The sequence below is a fragment of the Neoarius graeffei genome, chromosome 22 (assembly GCF_027579695.1).
Source record: "Neoarius graeffei isolate fNeoGra1 chromosome 22, fNeoGra1.pri, whole genome shotgun sequence".
Taxonomy (NCBI): Eukaryota; Metazoa; Chordata; class Actinopteri; order Siluriformes; family Ariidae; genus Neoarius; species Neoarius graeffei.
The window spans coordinates 26,655,719-26,671,520 of record NC_083590.1 but is presented as its reverse complement, the minus strand read 5'-3'; the positions used below and the strand labels follow the sequence as shown (position 1 = coordinate 26,671,520).

The following is a 15,802-nucleotide window of genomic DNA, read 5'->3' as shown; positions in this document are numbered from 1 at the left end:
TTCCTTTAAGACTTTAACTTCACTACATTTGAAAGGCAAATATCGTACTTTTCACTCCACTACATTTCCATCAAGCTCCTTGTTACTCATTACTATGAAGCAGCTTTGAAAGTGGATGTTTTTTGGGTTTTTTTTTCCTCAAACATGATGGTTTTATCGCAGGTGACACCGAGACCGCCGATCAGTAATCACTAGGGTCACGTCACGTCCATAGACTGTATAAAATCAAGCTCAGTGATTTCTCAGCAGCGTTATTTAACACGATCAGTTGATGGCAGAATAGAAGCAGGCGGTTCTTCTGGAGAATGCACACACACTCATGGCCCATGAACCCATGTTTCAGTTTTCTGAAAGGATTAAAGATTCGTTTCGTTTTAAACATTTGCTTTGTTTGCTGAAAACGAACCACATCACGGCCTACAGAAACTACAGAAGCATATTGAGGTACATAAACGTTTTATTCCAAGAGAAAGCTTGCAACGAAGTTGTCTGTGCTTTTAGAGCTAGCGATAACATTACAAAAGTACAGGGATCGAAACGGGAATTTAGGAGCACTGGTCCATTCGGACCAGTGCCTCTCAGAGGTATTACTGGTCTGAATGGAGTAGCACTGGTCCGTATTTATAATTACAAATTTCAAGCCGATTTTATGCATTTATTCATAGAATACAACCATATTATACGAGTGATCAATTTCAACTGTCTATAAACTTCTTCCTCAGTCATCTCATTATCATCACAATCTTCGAAACCCTCATCCAGATCTTGTTGAGCGATATCCGTTTGTTTTGATAGCTGTCAGAAAGGTCAAGCCAAGGACTTTTAAACTTCGCGGGGGTCTAATCTATCTGACCAATAGTGGTTCAAGTTACGTTTGTCTTCACGGGCAGCAACGAAAATGAACGGGAAGAAACGAAACTTCGCGCAGCCATGCTGCATGTAGCGGTGTATACTGCGCACGTAAACAATATGGCGGCGCCCGCGTCTATGCCAACTTGACAAATGTCTCACAAAATCTATTGAAATTATTGTAAAAAATGGTAAAATAGACCAAGTTCTGCTTAAAATGGGCGAGAATCGTTGATCAAAACCATTGAGGCAGTGAGTAGTTTTATATATATATTTTACTGCTGTCAAGCGATTAAAATATTTAATCGCGATTAATGTCGCGACTGTCATAGTTAACTCGCGATTAATCGCAATTTAATCGCACATTTTTGTCACATGAAAAACCATCGTAATTCTCTTATCAGCATAAAAACGTGAATGGGCTTGCTTTGTATTGCAAAGCATAACACGTCTTGACACAGCCACTGCAAAGTGAAACCTAAGCCGAGCACCGGGGCTGGCAAAAGAACCATGAGTGAAGTGATCTACTGCTTGAGTTAGTCTACAACTCAGAGAGACAGGTTACACAGTGACGGTAGGCTTGACATGCTTGATTATAATATAAAGTACACTATTATATTAAGTTTAAGTTGTTCGTTGATAAATATTGCATTGAATCTGATCTTTACTGTTTCAGCTCACTTAACACATTTTGTACTTTTACACTTTCTGCCTGTTGATGCGTCGCGCTGTCCAATCAGAGGCGGCCAAATTTGCATATTACAGGAAGGATTTCTGGGATAGCATTGAGTTTACAGTTCAGAGGGCTCTGGCTTCTTTAGACGCTGTCTTCTTAAAACTGAATAAATATTTAAAAAGAGCCAAATGAGCCAGTCTTTTGAACGGCTCTTTTCAAAGAACGGATCAAAAAGATGCGGATCCCATCAAAGAGCCACAAATCCCATCTCTACTAGCGCGCCCTGCCCGCGCTGGTTCTTTGGGGGAGGAGGGCAGAGGACTCTGGCTGTGCGGGGCGTGGCATTACAGTCTAGCTGCTATCGGTCTTCTAAGCAAAGTCTCTGTTCCAAGTTCCTGGCAGTTTCAAAAGCTTATAAAAAACCTACATCATGTCACAGAGCGTTAATCTCGCGATAAAAAAAATTATCGCCGTTAAAATTGAGTCAAGTTAACGCGTTAATAACGCGACATTTTTGACAGCACTAATATATATATATATATATATATATATATATATATATGTATATATAGCGCGTGGCGAGCCAGCCGCCCACTCAGTCGAGTACATGTTGTCACTAGTCGCCCGTACCCTTTCCAACTCGCATTGGCGAGTGAGCGACCGCCCGTTTCGATCCCTGAACGTAGCTATACAGTCTGGTTAGTCAAATGACTTTCTATGGATTTGCCCACCAAGTTGCCTTCGCCTTGTCCATGGCTAACGTTAACACATAGCTAGTTAAATGGTAGTTAGCATGTAAAAACGGAGTTACGCTAACATGAATAACATTAACTTAACTGAAGTCCTTTCAGAAATGTTTTAGCATAATCTTGCCAAATAAACAGAATGTAGAAATATTTATTTTCTAGTAGCGTTAGCTACCCAGTATGATTTCGAGTTTGAACAGAGTTTGCTAGCATGTCAGGTGGCGCTTCACTGACTAGCTAGCTTAACGTTAAACCACCATGATGGCCCAGCATGCGTTCATTTTGTGAATTCACATTTCTGTCTTTGGTAACGGCGTTAGGTTTTGTAAGCGTTGTGGCAATAATACAACGATGCATTCACAGAAAATGTACTTTTAATACTTAAGTATTTTTAAAAGCAAGTACTTCAGTACTTTAACTGAAGTAAAAAATTGACTCGACAACTTGCACTTGTATCGGAGTCACATTTAACCAGTGGGATCTGTACTTTGACTTAAGTAATGAAGTTGGGTGCTTTGTCCACCTCTGCCAACAGCAGCTCTGACAGTAGTTCTTGCCATAATTCAATTCGGGTTCTATATTAACGTGGTTGTTCGAATCGGTTCTCATTTCCATAACAACCTGGATGACGGGCGTGCCATACAAGCAAATTAAAACGTTTATACGCTGAAGCTTTCAGTGAGATATTTATTTAGCATTTGTGGAAAGAGAGTCTCCAGTCTTGGAGGTCATTTAAAAAAAAAAACGTCATTAGCAAATTGCTGCGCTATAAGACGAATACAACCCCTCTGTATAATACTCATCTTCAGAGTGGTAAAGGCATCCTGTCGTTGATTAGTTCTCCATTACAGCATGCCCTGTCGTGTTCGATTCCTCGTTTGAGTGACTGCGTGCCCGGTCCTGAAATACAACGTAGCTACAAATGATCATTCATTCACTCACCAGTCCCTGGTACCTGAAGGAGTCATACACGCTCCTGATAAAGAGCCAGAAAGGCCACAAGTACTCAAAGCGAAACTCCAGGACAAAGTCTGCCAGTAGCACCAGAGCCCACACGAGCAGGAACTTCAGGTAGAGGAAGGTACTGCAAGACACAAGGTATAGGACACGGATCAGAAACGTGCATTCATAACAATAAATAACTAACTGGAAAAAAAAAAAGTTTGGACACACCTTTGAATTCAATCCCTGTGTCTGAAATCACTCACTACTCACTGTACAGTCTTCTCTACGGGCACTTTTAAAGTGGCGCACCACCAAGTTATAATTCTGGCCCGCTGCCCTTCCCTTGGCCAAAAAAACCCCCAAAAAACGTACCTTCATCATCTCATCTCATTATCTGTAGCCGCTTTATCCTGTTCTACAGGGTCGCAGGCAAGCTGGAGCCTATCCCAGCTGACTACGGGTGAAAGGCGGGGTACACCCTGGACAAGTCACCAGGTCATCACAGGGCTGACACATAGACACAGACAACCATTCACACTCACATTCACACCTACGGTCAATTTAGAGTCACCAGTTAACCTAACCTGCATGTCTTTGGACTGTGGGGGAAACCGGAGCACCCGCACGCAGACACGGGGAGAACATGCAAACGCCGCACAGAAAGGCCCTCGCCGGCCACTGGGCTCAAACCCGGACCTTCTTGCTGTGAGGCGACAGCGCTAACCACTACACTACCGTGCCGCCCCGTACCTTCATCAGTATACACCAAATAAATCGTATTCGCGTTATCATAATTTTGTTACTATTTAATACGCAGAAGACCATTAAACGAATGCATACGGGGCTACCTCAAGCGGCCACGCGAGTGCAGCAGAAAACCATCCGGCTGGCTGCATACAGATTGTGACCCAGAGCTGTGCAGATTGAGATCCATCCCTGCGTTACGCTACACCGCACATTACACTATACTGACACATAGTAATGCTGGAAGCTACAAGCTGCAGCCAGCCAGCAGCTAAATAACTTTATGGGTGTTTGTAGCGTTATTGTGCAACGCTTATCTATTGTCTTTTCTGACCATACACACTTAGTGATCATATAACAGCACACACACATTAGTTAAGTTCAGGTCTTTTATTTTACGTATCTGTGATTGTGTAGGCGATACCAGCTGGGAGGTCCGTATCGTGAAATACCGTGACCGAGGTCTTGAAAGTACTGAGCGAGGCCCTCTGGGCCGAGGTCAGTATTCAAGGCCGAGGTCACAGTATTTCACCATACGGACCGAACTTAAGCTGGTAAATAATATATTTATTTTTTTCTTTTCCAAATTCTAACAGAAAACGAGAGCGCCCGAAAGGGAAAACCGAGCCGAGCCGCCATTTTGAATCCTCATTCACGGCTGTAATGCAAATAGCTTCCTCCTCGGTATACAAGTGCACTTCCATGGCAGGAAAAAAACTACATTTTGCCGCCTATATAGTCCCCTATTTATACAAAACTGAGTCATTCAGGATTCAGCCATGTTTTTGCTCAGTGTTAGCAACAGTTAGAGGTTTTTAGCTTTCTCCTGAAATGTTTTCTTTTATTTCTTCTTCTTCCTCAAGGTAGTAAAACTCGCTTTCGCTGTGAACACTGTCGTTATCGCTATCCATGCTGTAAAATTAATGCTGTTCTCCTGAGAAATGCTGCAAAAATTTATAAGACTTTTGATAATCTTAGAAATAAATCTTATTAAAAAAAAAAAAAGATAAATATTGACAAAAAAAATGCTACCATGCTGTTTGTTGTGAATGAGCGAGTCGCCAGAGGTCCGTAACTGGGATCCGTACCGTAGGATACAGACCCGCTCGCCAGCCAATCAGAGCGCAGGATTTGATGGAAACCGCACCATGAAAAAAATAAATGCATTTATTGTAATTGGGTATTTGGTTTATGCATGGAAGTTTATATTTTTTTCTGTGTGAAAAATAAATGATTAATTCAGGGATGCGCAACAGGTGCATCAGTCTCAACTGAAAATGTCAAACGAGTCTCACATTGACAATAAAGCTGTTATGTACAGTAAGAACGTGTTAATTTTTGTAAAATGATTTTAACAATGATTTAGCATTTCCGATCCATTTATTGGCCAGTTTCACTGTCAAAAAAGCCCAAAGTCTGTCAGCTTCAGGGGGACTTCGTCCCTCTGGCCCCCCACTAGACCCCACTGGGGGCCTAGGCGGCCCCCAAACCCCCGGCACCACCTTTTATTTTTGAAAAGTAGAGAACCCTGCTATATAGTGGACTATATAGTGAGTTCGCCATTTTGTAGTGCTGTCCGAATGTATAGTGAGGATTATTACACCCCATATATACCCCTTTTCCACCAAATCAGTTCCAGGGCTGGTTCGGGGCCAGTGCTGGTGCTGCTTCACAACTCGTTCAACTTGCGAGCCAGCTGAGAACCAGTTTGCTTTTCCATAGCTCGCGGTGCCAAGGGAAGCCACGTCATTACGTCGCTGTATACGTCAGTTACGTCGCTGTATACGTCAGTTACATCGCTACGTTTGCAGAAACCTTGGCGCGAATATCGAAGCAAAAACAACACGGAAGAAGCAGCAGCAGCAATAATAATAATAATAATAATAATAATAATAATAATAATAATGGATAACTTCGCGTTTGTACAGCTGCCGCTTCTCGTCGCTTAAAAATGGCGATCTTTCGCGGTCTTGTTATTGGTCTCAACAACTCCGCCCCGCCCCCCCCCGCTGACATAAGCAGTTCTTTCCTCTGGCCCAGCAGAGAGTTGGTGCTAGCCTGGAACCGGTTTTTCTGGCCCCAGACCCAGTTCTTTGTCAGTGGAAACAGAAAACCCGGTTCCAAACTAAGCACTGGCCCCGAACCAGCCCTGGAACGGCTTTGGCGGAAAAGGGGCAATAGTGGATTCATAGTATCCCACAATGCATCATGAAAAGTAGTGTACAACCAGTCATCACTAACCAAGCAATGTCCCATCATGCATTGCAGTCGCGCTAAAAAAAAAAGAAAAAAAAGTGTATTGGGGTAAACGGACGGAAAAAGAAACATTATAAACGGACATTCAAGTACAATCAAAAATAGTAAGAGGACAGAAAAGTTTAAATGGAACAAGACAGATAGAGGGAAGGATAGAGCATGAGATTGACAGGCGGATCGGTGCAGCCTCCGCAGTGATGCGGTCGCTTTACTGGTCCATCGTGGTGAAGAAGGAGCTGAGCCAAAAGGTGAAGCTCTCGATTTACTGGTCGATCTACGTTCCGACTCTCACCTATGGTCATGAGCTTTGGGTAATGACCGAAAGAACAAGATCGCGGACACAAGCGGCCGAAATGAGTTTCCTTCGCAGGGTGGCTGGGCGCTCCCTTAGAGATAGGGTGAGAAGCACAGTCACTTGGGAGGAGCTCGGAGTAGAGCCGCTGCTCCTCCACATCGAGAGGAACCAGCTGAGGTGGCTCGGGCATCTTTTTCGGATGCCTCCTGGACGCCTCCCTGGGGAGGTGTTCCAGGCATGTCCCCTCGGGAAAGACCCAGGACACGCTGGAGGGACTATGTCTCTCGGCTGGCCTGGGAACGCCTCGGTGTTCTTCCCGAGGAGCTGGCCGAGGTGTCTGGGGAAAGGGAAGTTTGGGCTTCCATGCTTAGACTGCTGCCTCCGCGACCCGGCCCCGGATAAAGCGAAAGAAGACGAGACGAGAAGACAGATAAAATACAAGAATAAAAAAAAAAAAAAAAAGTTACAGTGCAAAACGAGGAATTAATCAAAAGCCTCAAAGCCAGCAGCAAACAAGAAAGTATTCAGTCTTGATTTAAAAGAACTGAAAGATGCAACACACACAAAGTATTTTGTATTTATTAATGTAGAGAAATATGCTCAGTATAATATGGATTTATTATTTTGAAAACCCTCCAGCCGACTGATCTCGAAAGCGTTTTTCCCCCATTTAATCAGTGAGCTCACAATATAGTCCTCAGTACAGTAATTCCCTATATAGTGAGTAGTGATTGATTTCAGAGACAACAAATGTTTTTTCTTCATTTTAATGAATTAAAAAGACACTTCATGTCTTAAAATAATAATGGATGTAATTTCTCAGTTCTCGATATAATACTGTACGGATTACGACAGTTGTGGTGTGGAATAGGCCCATTTACTGTATTTATTATTTACTATTTGATCTCAAAACGCATTAAGAAGGCAAGAATCTCCTCCACTAATTAACTTTTGACGAGGCACACTTGTTAACTGAAAAGTATTCCAGGTGACAACCTCATGAAGCTGGTTAAGACAATGACAAGTGTGCAAAGTATCAAGGTAAACACTGGCTACTTTGAAGAATCTAAAAAACACAACACACAACTTTTTGTTTACCACATAATACCATATAATTATTTCATAGCTGTGATGTCTTGGGGGCGGCACGGTGGTGTAGTGGTTAGCACGGCCACCTCACAGCAAGAAGGTTCTGGGTTTGAGGCCAGCGGGGACCTTTGTGTGGAGTTTGCATGTTGTCTGCGTGGGTTTCCTCCGGTTTCTCCAACAGTCCAAAGACATGCAGTTACAGTGATGCTTGAAAGTTTGCGAACCCTTAAGAATTTTCTATATTTCTACATATATGACCTAAAACATCATCAGATTTTCACACAAGTCTTAAAAGTAGATAAAGAGAACCCAGTTAAACAAATGAGACAAAAATATTATACTTGGTCATTTATTTATTGAGGAAAATTATCCAATATTACATATCTGTGAGTGGCAAAAGTATGTGAACCTCTAGGATAAGCAGTTAATTTGAAGGTGAAATTAGAGTCAGGTGTTTTCAATCATTGGGATGACAATCAGGTGTGAGTGGGCGCCCTGTTTTATTTAAAGAACAGGGATCTATCAAAGTCTGATCTTCACAACACATGTTTGTGGAAGTGTATCATGGCACGAACAAAGGAGATTTCTGAGGACCTCAGAAAAAGCATTGTTGATGCTCATCAGGCTGGAAAAGGTTACAAAACCATCTCTAAAGAGTTTGGACTCCACCAATCCACAGTCAGACAGATTGTGTACAAATGGAGGAAACTCAAGACCATTGTTACCCTCTGCAGGAGTGGTCGACCAACAGAGATCACTCCAAGAGCAAGGCGTGTAATAGTCGGCGAGGTCACAAAGGACCCCAGGGTAACTTCTAAGCAACTGAAGGCCTCTCTCACATTGGCTATTGTTAATGCTCATGAGTCCACCATCAGGAGAACGCTGAACAGCAATGGTGTGCATGGCAGGGTTGCAAGGAGAAAGCCACTGCTCTCCAAAAAGAACATTGCTGCTCGTCTGCAGTTTGCTAAAGATCACGTGGACAAGCCAGAAGGCTATTGGAAAAATGTTTTGTGGACGGATGGGACCAAAATAGAACTTTTTGGTTTAAATGAGAAGTGTTATGTTTGGAGGAAGGAAAACACTGCATTCCAGCATAAGAACCTTATCCCATCTGTGAAACATGATGGTGGTAGTATCATGGTTTGGGCCTGTTTTGCTGCGTCTGGGCCAGGACGGCTTGCCATCATTGATGGAACAATGAATTATGAATTATACCAGCAAATTCTAAAGGAAAATATCAGGACATCTGTCCATGAACTGAATCTCAAGAGAAGGTGGGTCATGCAGCAAGACAACAACCCAAAGCACACAAGTCGTTCTACCAAAGAATGGTTAAAGAAGAATAAAGTTAATGTTTTGGAATGGCCAAGTCAAAGTCCTGACCTTAATCCAATGGAAATGTTGTGGAAGGACCTGAAGCGAGCAGTTCATGTGAGGAAACCCACCAACATCCCAGAGTTGAAGCTGTTCTGTACGGAGGAATGGGCTAAAATTCCTCCAAGCCGGTGTGCAGGACTGATCAACAGTTACCGGAAACGTTTAATTGCAGTTATTGCTGCACAAGGGGGTCACACCAGATACTGAAAGCAAAGGTTCACATACTTTTGCCACTCACAGATATGTAATATTGGATCATTTTCCTCAATAAATAAATGACCAAGTATAATATTTTTGTCTCATTTGTTTAACTGGGTTCTCTTTATCTACTTTTAGGACTTGGGTGAAAATCTGATGATGTTTTAGGTCATATTTATGCAGAAATATAGAAAATTCTAAAGGGTTCACAAACTTTCAAGCACCGCTATAGGTTAACTGGCTACTCTGCAAATTGTCCATAGGTGTGAATAGTTGTTTCCTAAGCCCAGAAATGGGAGAATTGTGGCAGGAAGTGTATCTGGTGTAAAACTATGCTCCAATTAATAGGACACATGGATCAATCGGGTCCACATGGCAGCGACCCTACATACATCAGTGGGACAAGCTGGAAGAAGTGACGGCGTTGTGATGTCTTCAGTACTGTTCAATGTAGAAAATAATCAAAATACAGCAAAACCGATGAATGAGTAGATGGGGGCAGCCATGTGCCCAAAGGGTTGGCGGTTTGATTCCCGGGATTGGCAGGAAAAACGTGAGCGGAGTGGAGTGAAAGAACAGCACTTTCCCTTCCCTCTGTATCATGACTGAAGTGCTGTTGAACAAGGCACTGAACCTCCAACTGCTCCCTGGGTGCTGTCGCAGATCTGCCTACTGCTCTGGGCAGGGCTCGAAATTAACTTTTTTTCTTTGTGTCCCCCAGTGGTCCCGAATTCTGTGTTGTATTGTCCCGAATGGAAGCAATAGTGTCCCCATTTTTTTTCCTCTCTGAAATAACCAGTGGTTAATATTATCATATGAAGTTACTATTATATTTGTAACTATGCGATTTTGAACCCTTTATATCATTTTTACAATAAGTCACAAGACACAAGCGACACGTCCTATACATCATCTACTTCAAAATTACAGTTATTGCATTTTCAGTTGATTAAACTTTGGCGATCTCACTGTATGAATAGATACCCGTTTATTTAAAGGGGCCAACTAGCTCATTCAGAAAATGTTTCAACTCCCTACATCTGCAGTACACTTTAGTTGAAAATAAGATCCCTTTTATGTTCATTTCATCTACTTATACCTTCAATATCTGTTGGCACTTATAAGGCCAACTTATAATTTTCACCATTACCGTTATCCATTTTTATGAACTTTCCGTTATCCATTTTTATGAACTTTCCGTTATCCATTTTTATGAACTGTCGCTGCCGAAACGTGGGTGCAAATGTTAGCAACATCAGCATAGTGCCAGGTCCGAGCCTAGTTGTGCTGCTGACTGACTAAACTTTCTGAACTAGAAAGACACCAAGAAAACTCACTTATTCTGTTGAACGGTATCTTCCGTCAATATCATCCACATCATTCCTGTTGTATTTTATAACGTGTCTAACAGTGTTCATTAAGTTCATTCAGTTGCTCGCGTTGCCTGCAGACCAGGCGATGACACTTTGGATCCTGAAGGTCCCGGAGACGTTATGTCTGGGCTTTCAGTTTCTTCCCCGCGGTCGGTCCGCTTCAACCACTTAAGCATTTTTGTTCTGGCAAGAGTCGGCGCAGCGTGTGCGGTAGCAATTCCATTCCAAGTCCATATAATGCGGACTCCGGCCGAAGATTCTAGAACAGAACGCGCTGCTCTGTAGCCTACGGATGCAGGTGCATCAAAAGTGTAGCTACGAATGTATTTTTCGCTGTTAACGTTTTAAAATTAAAATTGACAAATTAGGTGAATGTCTACGTATGTGTTACGGCTTTGTAAATAATATTAATGTAGAACTTTTTTTCTAGATCTATTTTTTTCCATTGTCCCGGGATTGTCCCAGATATGATAATTTTGTGTCCCGATGACATTTTTTATGGTCCCCGGGACGTCGGGACACCATTAGTTTCGAGCGCTGGCTCTGGGTATGTGTTTGTGTGTGTTCACTGCTTCAGATGGGTTAAATGCAGATGAGGAATTTCACTGTGCTCGAGTGTACAGGTGACAAAAAGTCTTCTTCATCGCCTTCTTCTGCATGTCCAAACTTTTGATTGGTATTCTCCATGCACACGTCATGTATATGTTGGAAGATCTTTTCCCAGAAGGGCGGTGTAGTGGTTAGCATTGTCACCTCACAGCAAGAAGGTCCTGCGTTCGAGCCGAGTGGCTGGCGAGGGCCTTTCTGTGTGGAGTTTGCATGTTCTCCCCGTGTCTGTGTGGGTTTCCTCCAGGTGCTCCGGTTTCCTCCAAAAGACATGCAGGTTAGGTTAACTGGTGACTCTAAATTGAGCGTAGGTGTGAATGTGAGTGTGAATGGTTGTCTGTGTCTATGTGTCAGCCCTGTGATGACCTGGCGACTTGTCCAGGGTGTACTCCGCCTTTCGCCTGTAGTCAGCTGGGATAGGCTCCAGCTTGCCTGCGACCCTGTAGAACAGGATAAAGCGGCTAGAGATAATGAACGGATAGATGGATCTTTTCCCAGAATAGTAGATCTGTTCTCAATTCACTCAAACTTCAGCTAAATTGTGAAAGAAACTTTCATCAGGTGTCACACATTGATTGATTGATTGATTGATTAATGAACTCTGATTAATGTGTGACACCTGATGAAAGTGTCTCATAATTTAGCTGGAGTTAAATGAGATGCTCTGCATCTCTTCTCAGGATGTGCCCATACCATCTCAGTAAGAGAGATGAGACAGAGATGGTACGGGCACATCCTGAGAAGAGATGCAGAGCATGTTGGAAGGAGAATGTTGAGGATGGAGCTGCCAGGCACACGAAAACGAGGAAGGCCAAAGAGGAGATACATGGATGTGGTGAGAGAGGACATGAAAGTGGCAGGATGCAGAAGACAGGGAGCAATGGAGACAAAAGACCCACTGTGGGATCTGCTCCCTAACTGGGAGCAGCCAAATGAAGAAGAAGAAGAAACTGGAGTTAAATGAGAACAAATCTACTGTTCTAAAATCCCACAGCAGTTGATACATTTTCAGCAGGCCAGGAACAAACATCTAGCTGCTATCATGAAGAGATAAGTCAGCTGGGTTCAATGCCCGAACTGATAACCACTCTTGCCAGAGCGGTTGGGGGTTAGGTACTTTGCTCAAGGTCTAGGGAATCAAACCAGCAACCTTTTGATCCCAAGCTGTTTCTCTAACCATTAGGCTATGGCTTCCTCTTAGATGAAATAAACATGCAGCAGGCTCATTAACTGACAGATGAACTTTGAGCGAGAACTTGATTTAGAGGGATACATGTAAAGCAAACCTACTGTGCACAAAAAAAAAAAAATCACCACACTTGATGATGGAGAAAATCCGTTGTAACCCATAGAACGATAAGCCACAAGAGCTCAATCAACGAGTGACACCTGATGAAAGTTTTTCACAATTTAGCTGGAGTTAAAGGAGATGCTCTGCAAGTAAGAGAGATGAGACTGAGATGGTACGGGCACATCCTGAGAAGAGATGCAGAGCATGTCGGATGGAGCTGCCAGGCACACGAAAACGAAGGCGGCCAAAGAGGAGATACATGGATGTGGTGAGAGAGGACATGAAAGTGGCAGGATGCAGACGAAAGATCTGCTGTGGCCAAGCGGTTGATACATTTTCAGCAAGCCAGGAACAAACATCTAGCTGCTATCATGATGAGATAAGTCAGTCGGGTTCAACGCCCGAACTGATAACTGGGGGTTAGGTACCTTGCTCAAGGTCTAGGGAATCGAACCAGCAACCTTTTGATCCCAAAGCTGTTTCTAACCATTAGGCTATGGCTCCCCCTTAGATGAAATAAACATGCAGCAGGCTCATTAACTGACAGATGAACTTTGAGCTAGAACTTGATTTAGAGGGATACATGTAAAGCAAACCTACTGTGCACAAAAAAAAAAAAAAATCACCACACTTGATGATGGAGAAAATCAGTTGTAACCCATAGATCGATAAGCCACAAGAGCTCAATCAACGAGTGACACCTGATGAAAGTTTTTCACAATTTAGCTGGAGGTAAAGGAGATGCTCTGCAAGTAAGAGAGATGAGACTGAGATGGTACGGGCACATCCTGAGAACAGATGCAGAGCATGTCGGATGGAGCTGCCAGGCACACGAAAACGAAGGCGGCCAAAGAGGAGATCCAGGGATGTGGTGAGAGAGGACATGAAAGTGGCAGGATGCAGACGAAAGATCTGCTGTGGCCAAGCGGTTGATACCAGGGGCGTGTTTAGCCTATTTTTGGGGGTGCTCAAGCACCCCCAAAAACGAGCTCAGCACCCCCTAGCTCAGCACCCTCAAAAACACTGCTTTTGGATGTAATTTTCAAAAATAAGTGCCCTTGCGCACTGCGCAATGAATGTGTGCGCGGGCGTGTGTGTTCTTGAATTCACCTGTTACGTGATAGTTCTATGAGCAGTAAAATCCCTCTCCTCCTTGCGTCCCCTCTGATTGGGTTGCCTGTCCACGCGAGTGCTTGCTACGACATGGTGTTTTTTTTAACTGGATTCCACGCCGATGAGGAACTCGAAGTAGCACCTGAGTATTACTGGCATAGCGAGATGTGAAGGTACGGACTGGAGTTAAGTAATTAACAATTACCACTGTTCAAAATGAATAGCTCCAACAATACAAATGCAGTAGCAGATCTTCTCATCTCATCTCATTATCTCTAGCCGCTTTATCCTTCTACAGGGTCGCAGGCAAGCTGGAGCCTATCCCAGCTGACTACGGGCGAAAGGCGGGGTACACCCTGGACAAGTCGCCAGGTCATCACAGGGCTGACACATAGACACAGACAACCATTCACACTCACATTCACACCTACGCTCAATTTAGAGTCACCAGTTAACCTAACCTGCATGTCTTTGGACTGTGGGGGAAACCGGAGCACCCGGAGGAAACCCCCGCGGACACGGGGAGAACATGCAAACTCCGCACAGAAAGGCCCTCGTCGGCCCCGGGGCTCGAACCCAGGACCTTCTTGCTGTGAGGCGACAGCGCTAACCACTACACCACCGTGCCGCCCAGTAGTAGATCTTGTTTAGTTAAAAATATAACGTAAATATTGTAAATGTGTAGATATCATAGTTTATTGGGTCAGCTTCTGTTAAAACATTGCACAAGTCTGGTCTTGTCTAGTTAAGTCTAGTCTAAATGTGGAATAAATGTGGAAACACTGTTGTTCAAGCCAGGTGCCTCTGTCAGCTCTGGGGGCTAAGCACCCCCAAAGATCAGATGCTAGAATCGCCCCTGGTTGATACATTTTCAGCAAGCCAGGAACAAACATCTAGCTGCTATCATGATGAGATAAGTCAGTCGGGTTCAACGCCCGAACTGATAACTGGGGGTTAGGTACCTTGCTCAAGGTCTAGGGAATCGAACCAGCAACCTTTTGATCCCAAAGCTGTTTCTAACCATTAGGCTATGGCTCCCCCTTAGATGAAATAAACATGCAGCAGGCTCATTAACTGACAGATGAACTTTGAGCTAGAACTTGATTTAGAGGGATACATGTAAAACAGAAAATAAAATAAAATCATCAGACTTGATGATGGAGAAAATCAGTTATCATAGACTGATCAGCCATAAGAGCTGAATGAGTGAGATCTGATGAAAGTTTCCTCCGCAGGAGTGGGATGGGAACAGCTCTGGGTGATCCAGACCAGCACATCAGCTGCAGATGTGCACTCCCTCCCTCCCTCCAGCTGTCTGGGCTGTTCAGTGAGTGGTTAGTTAGCAGAGTGTCTGAGCTAAAAGCTAAAGCTAGGCCGTTATCACTCCGCCCAGCTGCAGCGGTTCCCAGCTGTGTTTCGGACCGGGCCGCGGTGCGCCTCCTCCCGCCTACCTGCCGTGCATTCCCTCGGTGATTCGGCTCCGCTTTACCGGGCGGCGGAGTTTGCTGCAGTCCGCATTGCGCCGCTTCATTCTCGCTCCCTTTTCCAGCAGTTTGTTTGTTTGTTTGTTTATTTCCCAACTCTTGTATACCGGGTTAAACTCACACTAACACCGCCCGCAACTCCAGCACGCGCACAGCAAATCAATAACAACAACTCCAACTAGACAGACAGACAGACAGACGCCCCGCCCACTTTTAAATCCGACGTCATGACGTACTCTGAGCGCGTCTTCGCTTCCGGCCCTGAAGATGGCGGCGCGCGCAGGAGGAGAGCTGCCTCCTGGACTCAGTGTTCATTAGAGCTGGGATTTATGGCTCTTTGATGGGATCCGCATCTTTGTGATCCGTTCTTTGAAAAGAGCCGTTCAAAAGACTGGCTCATTCGGCTCTTTTTAAATATTTATTCAGTTTTAAGAAGACAGCGTCTAAAGAAGCCAGATCCCTCTGCTTAGACAGTGACATCAATATTTCTGGACATACCTTTTATATAAAGCAACCTAGACTTACATTATTGTAACCCCTAAACGCTCATAAATAACCATTAAAAAACAATGAGGGCTTCAATGAATGTCCATGCAGAACGGCTTTTCTGTAAAAAAAAAAAGAACCCACTCAAGAACATAGTTATCAAGAACGCAAGTATATTTTATAGAAAAACACTTGTTTTACAAAAATATTTAAGTCTGAGGGCGGCACGGTGGTGTAGTGGTTAGCGCTGTCGCCTCACAGCAAGAAGGTC

General features: G+C 43.8%; 1 protein-coding gene across 1 annotated transcript in view; it reads right to left on the bottom strand.

Annotated features, from left to right (window-relative positions):
* Window positions 1-15,213, bottom strand: part of maco1a (macoilin 1a) — a 65,502-nt gene extending 50,289 nt beyond the window's left edge. The window contains exons 1-2 of the mRNA XM_060904694.1: window positions 15,013-15,213; window positions 3,214-3,355 (exon numbers count right to left, since the gene is read on the bottom strand). Of these exons, the coding sequence (XP_060760677.1) occupies window positions 3,214-3,355; window positions 15,013-15,092 (222 nt within the window). The 5' untranslated portion in view covers window positions 15,093-15,213. The remainder of the gene's footprint in view (window positions 1-3,213; window positions 3,356-15,012) is intronic.
* Window positions 15,214-15,802: the final 589 nt, after the last annotated feature.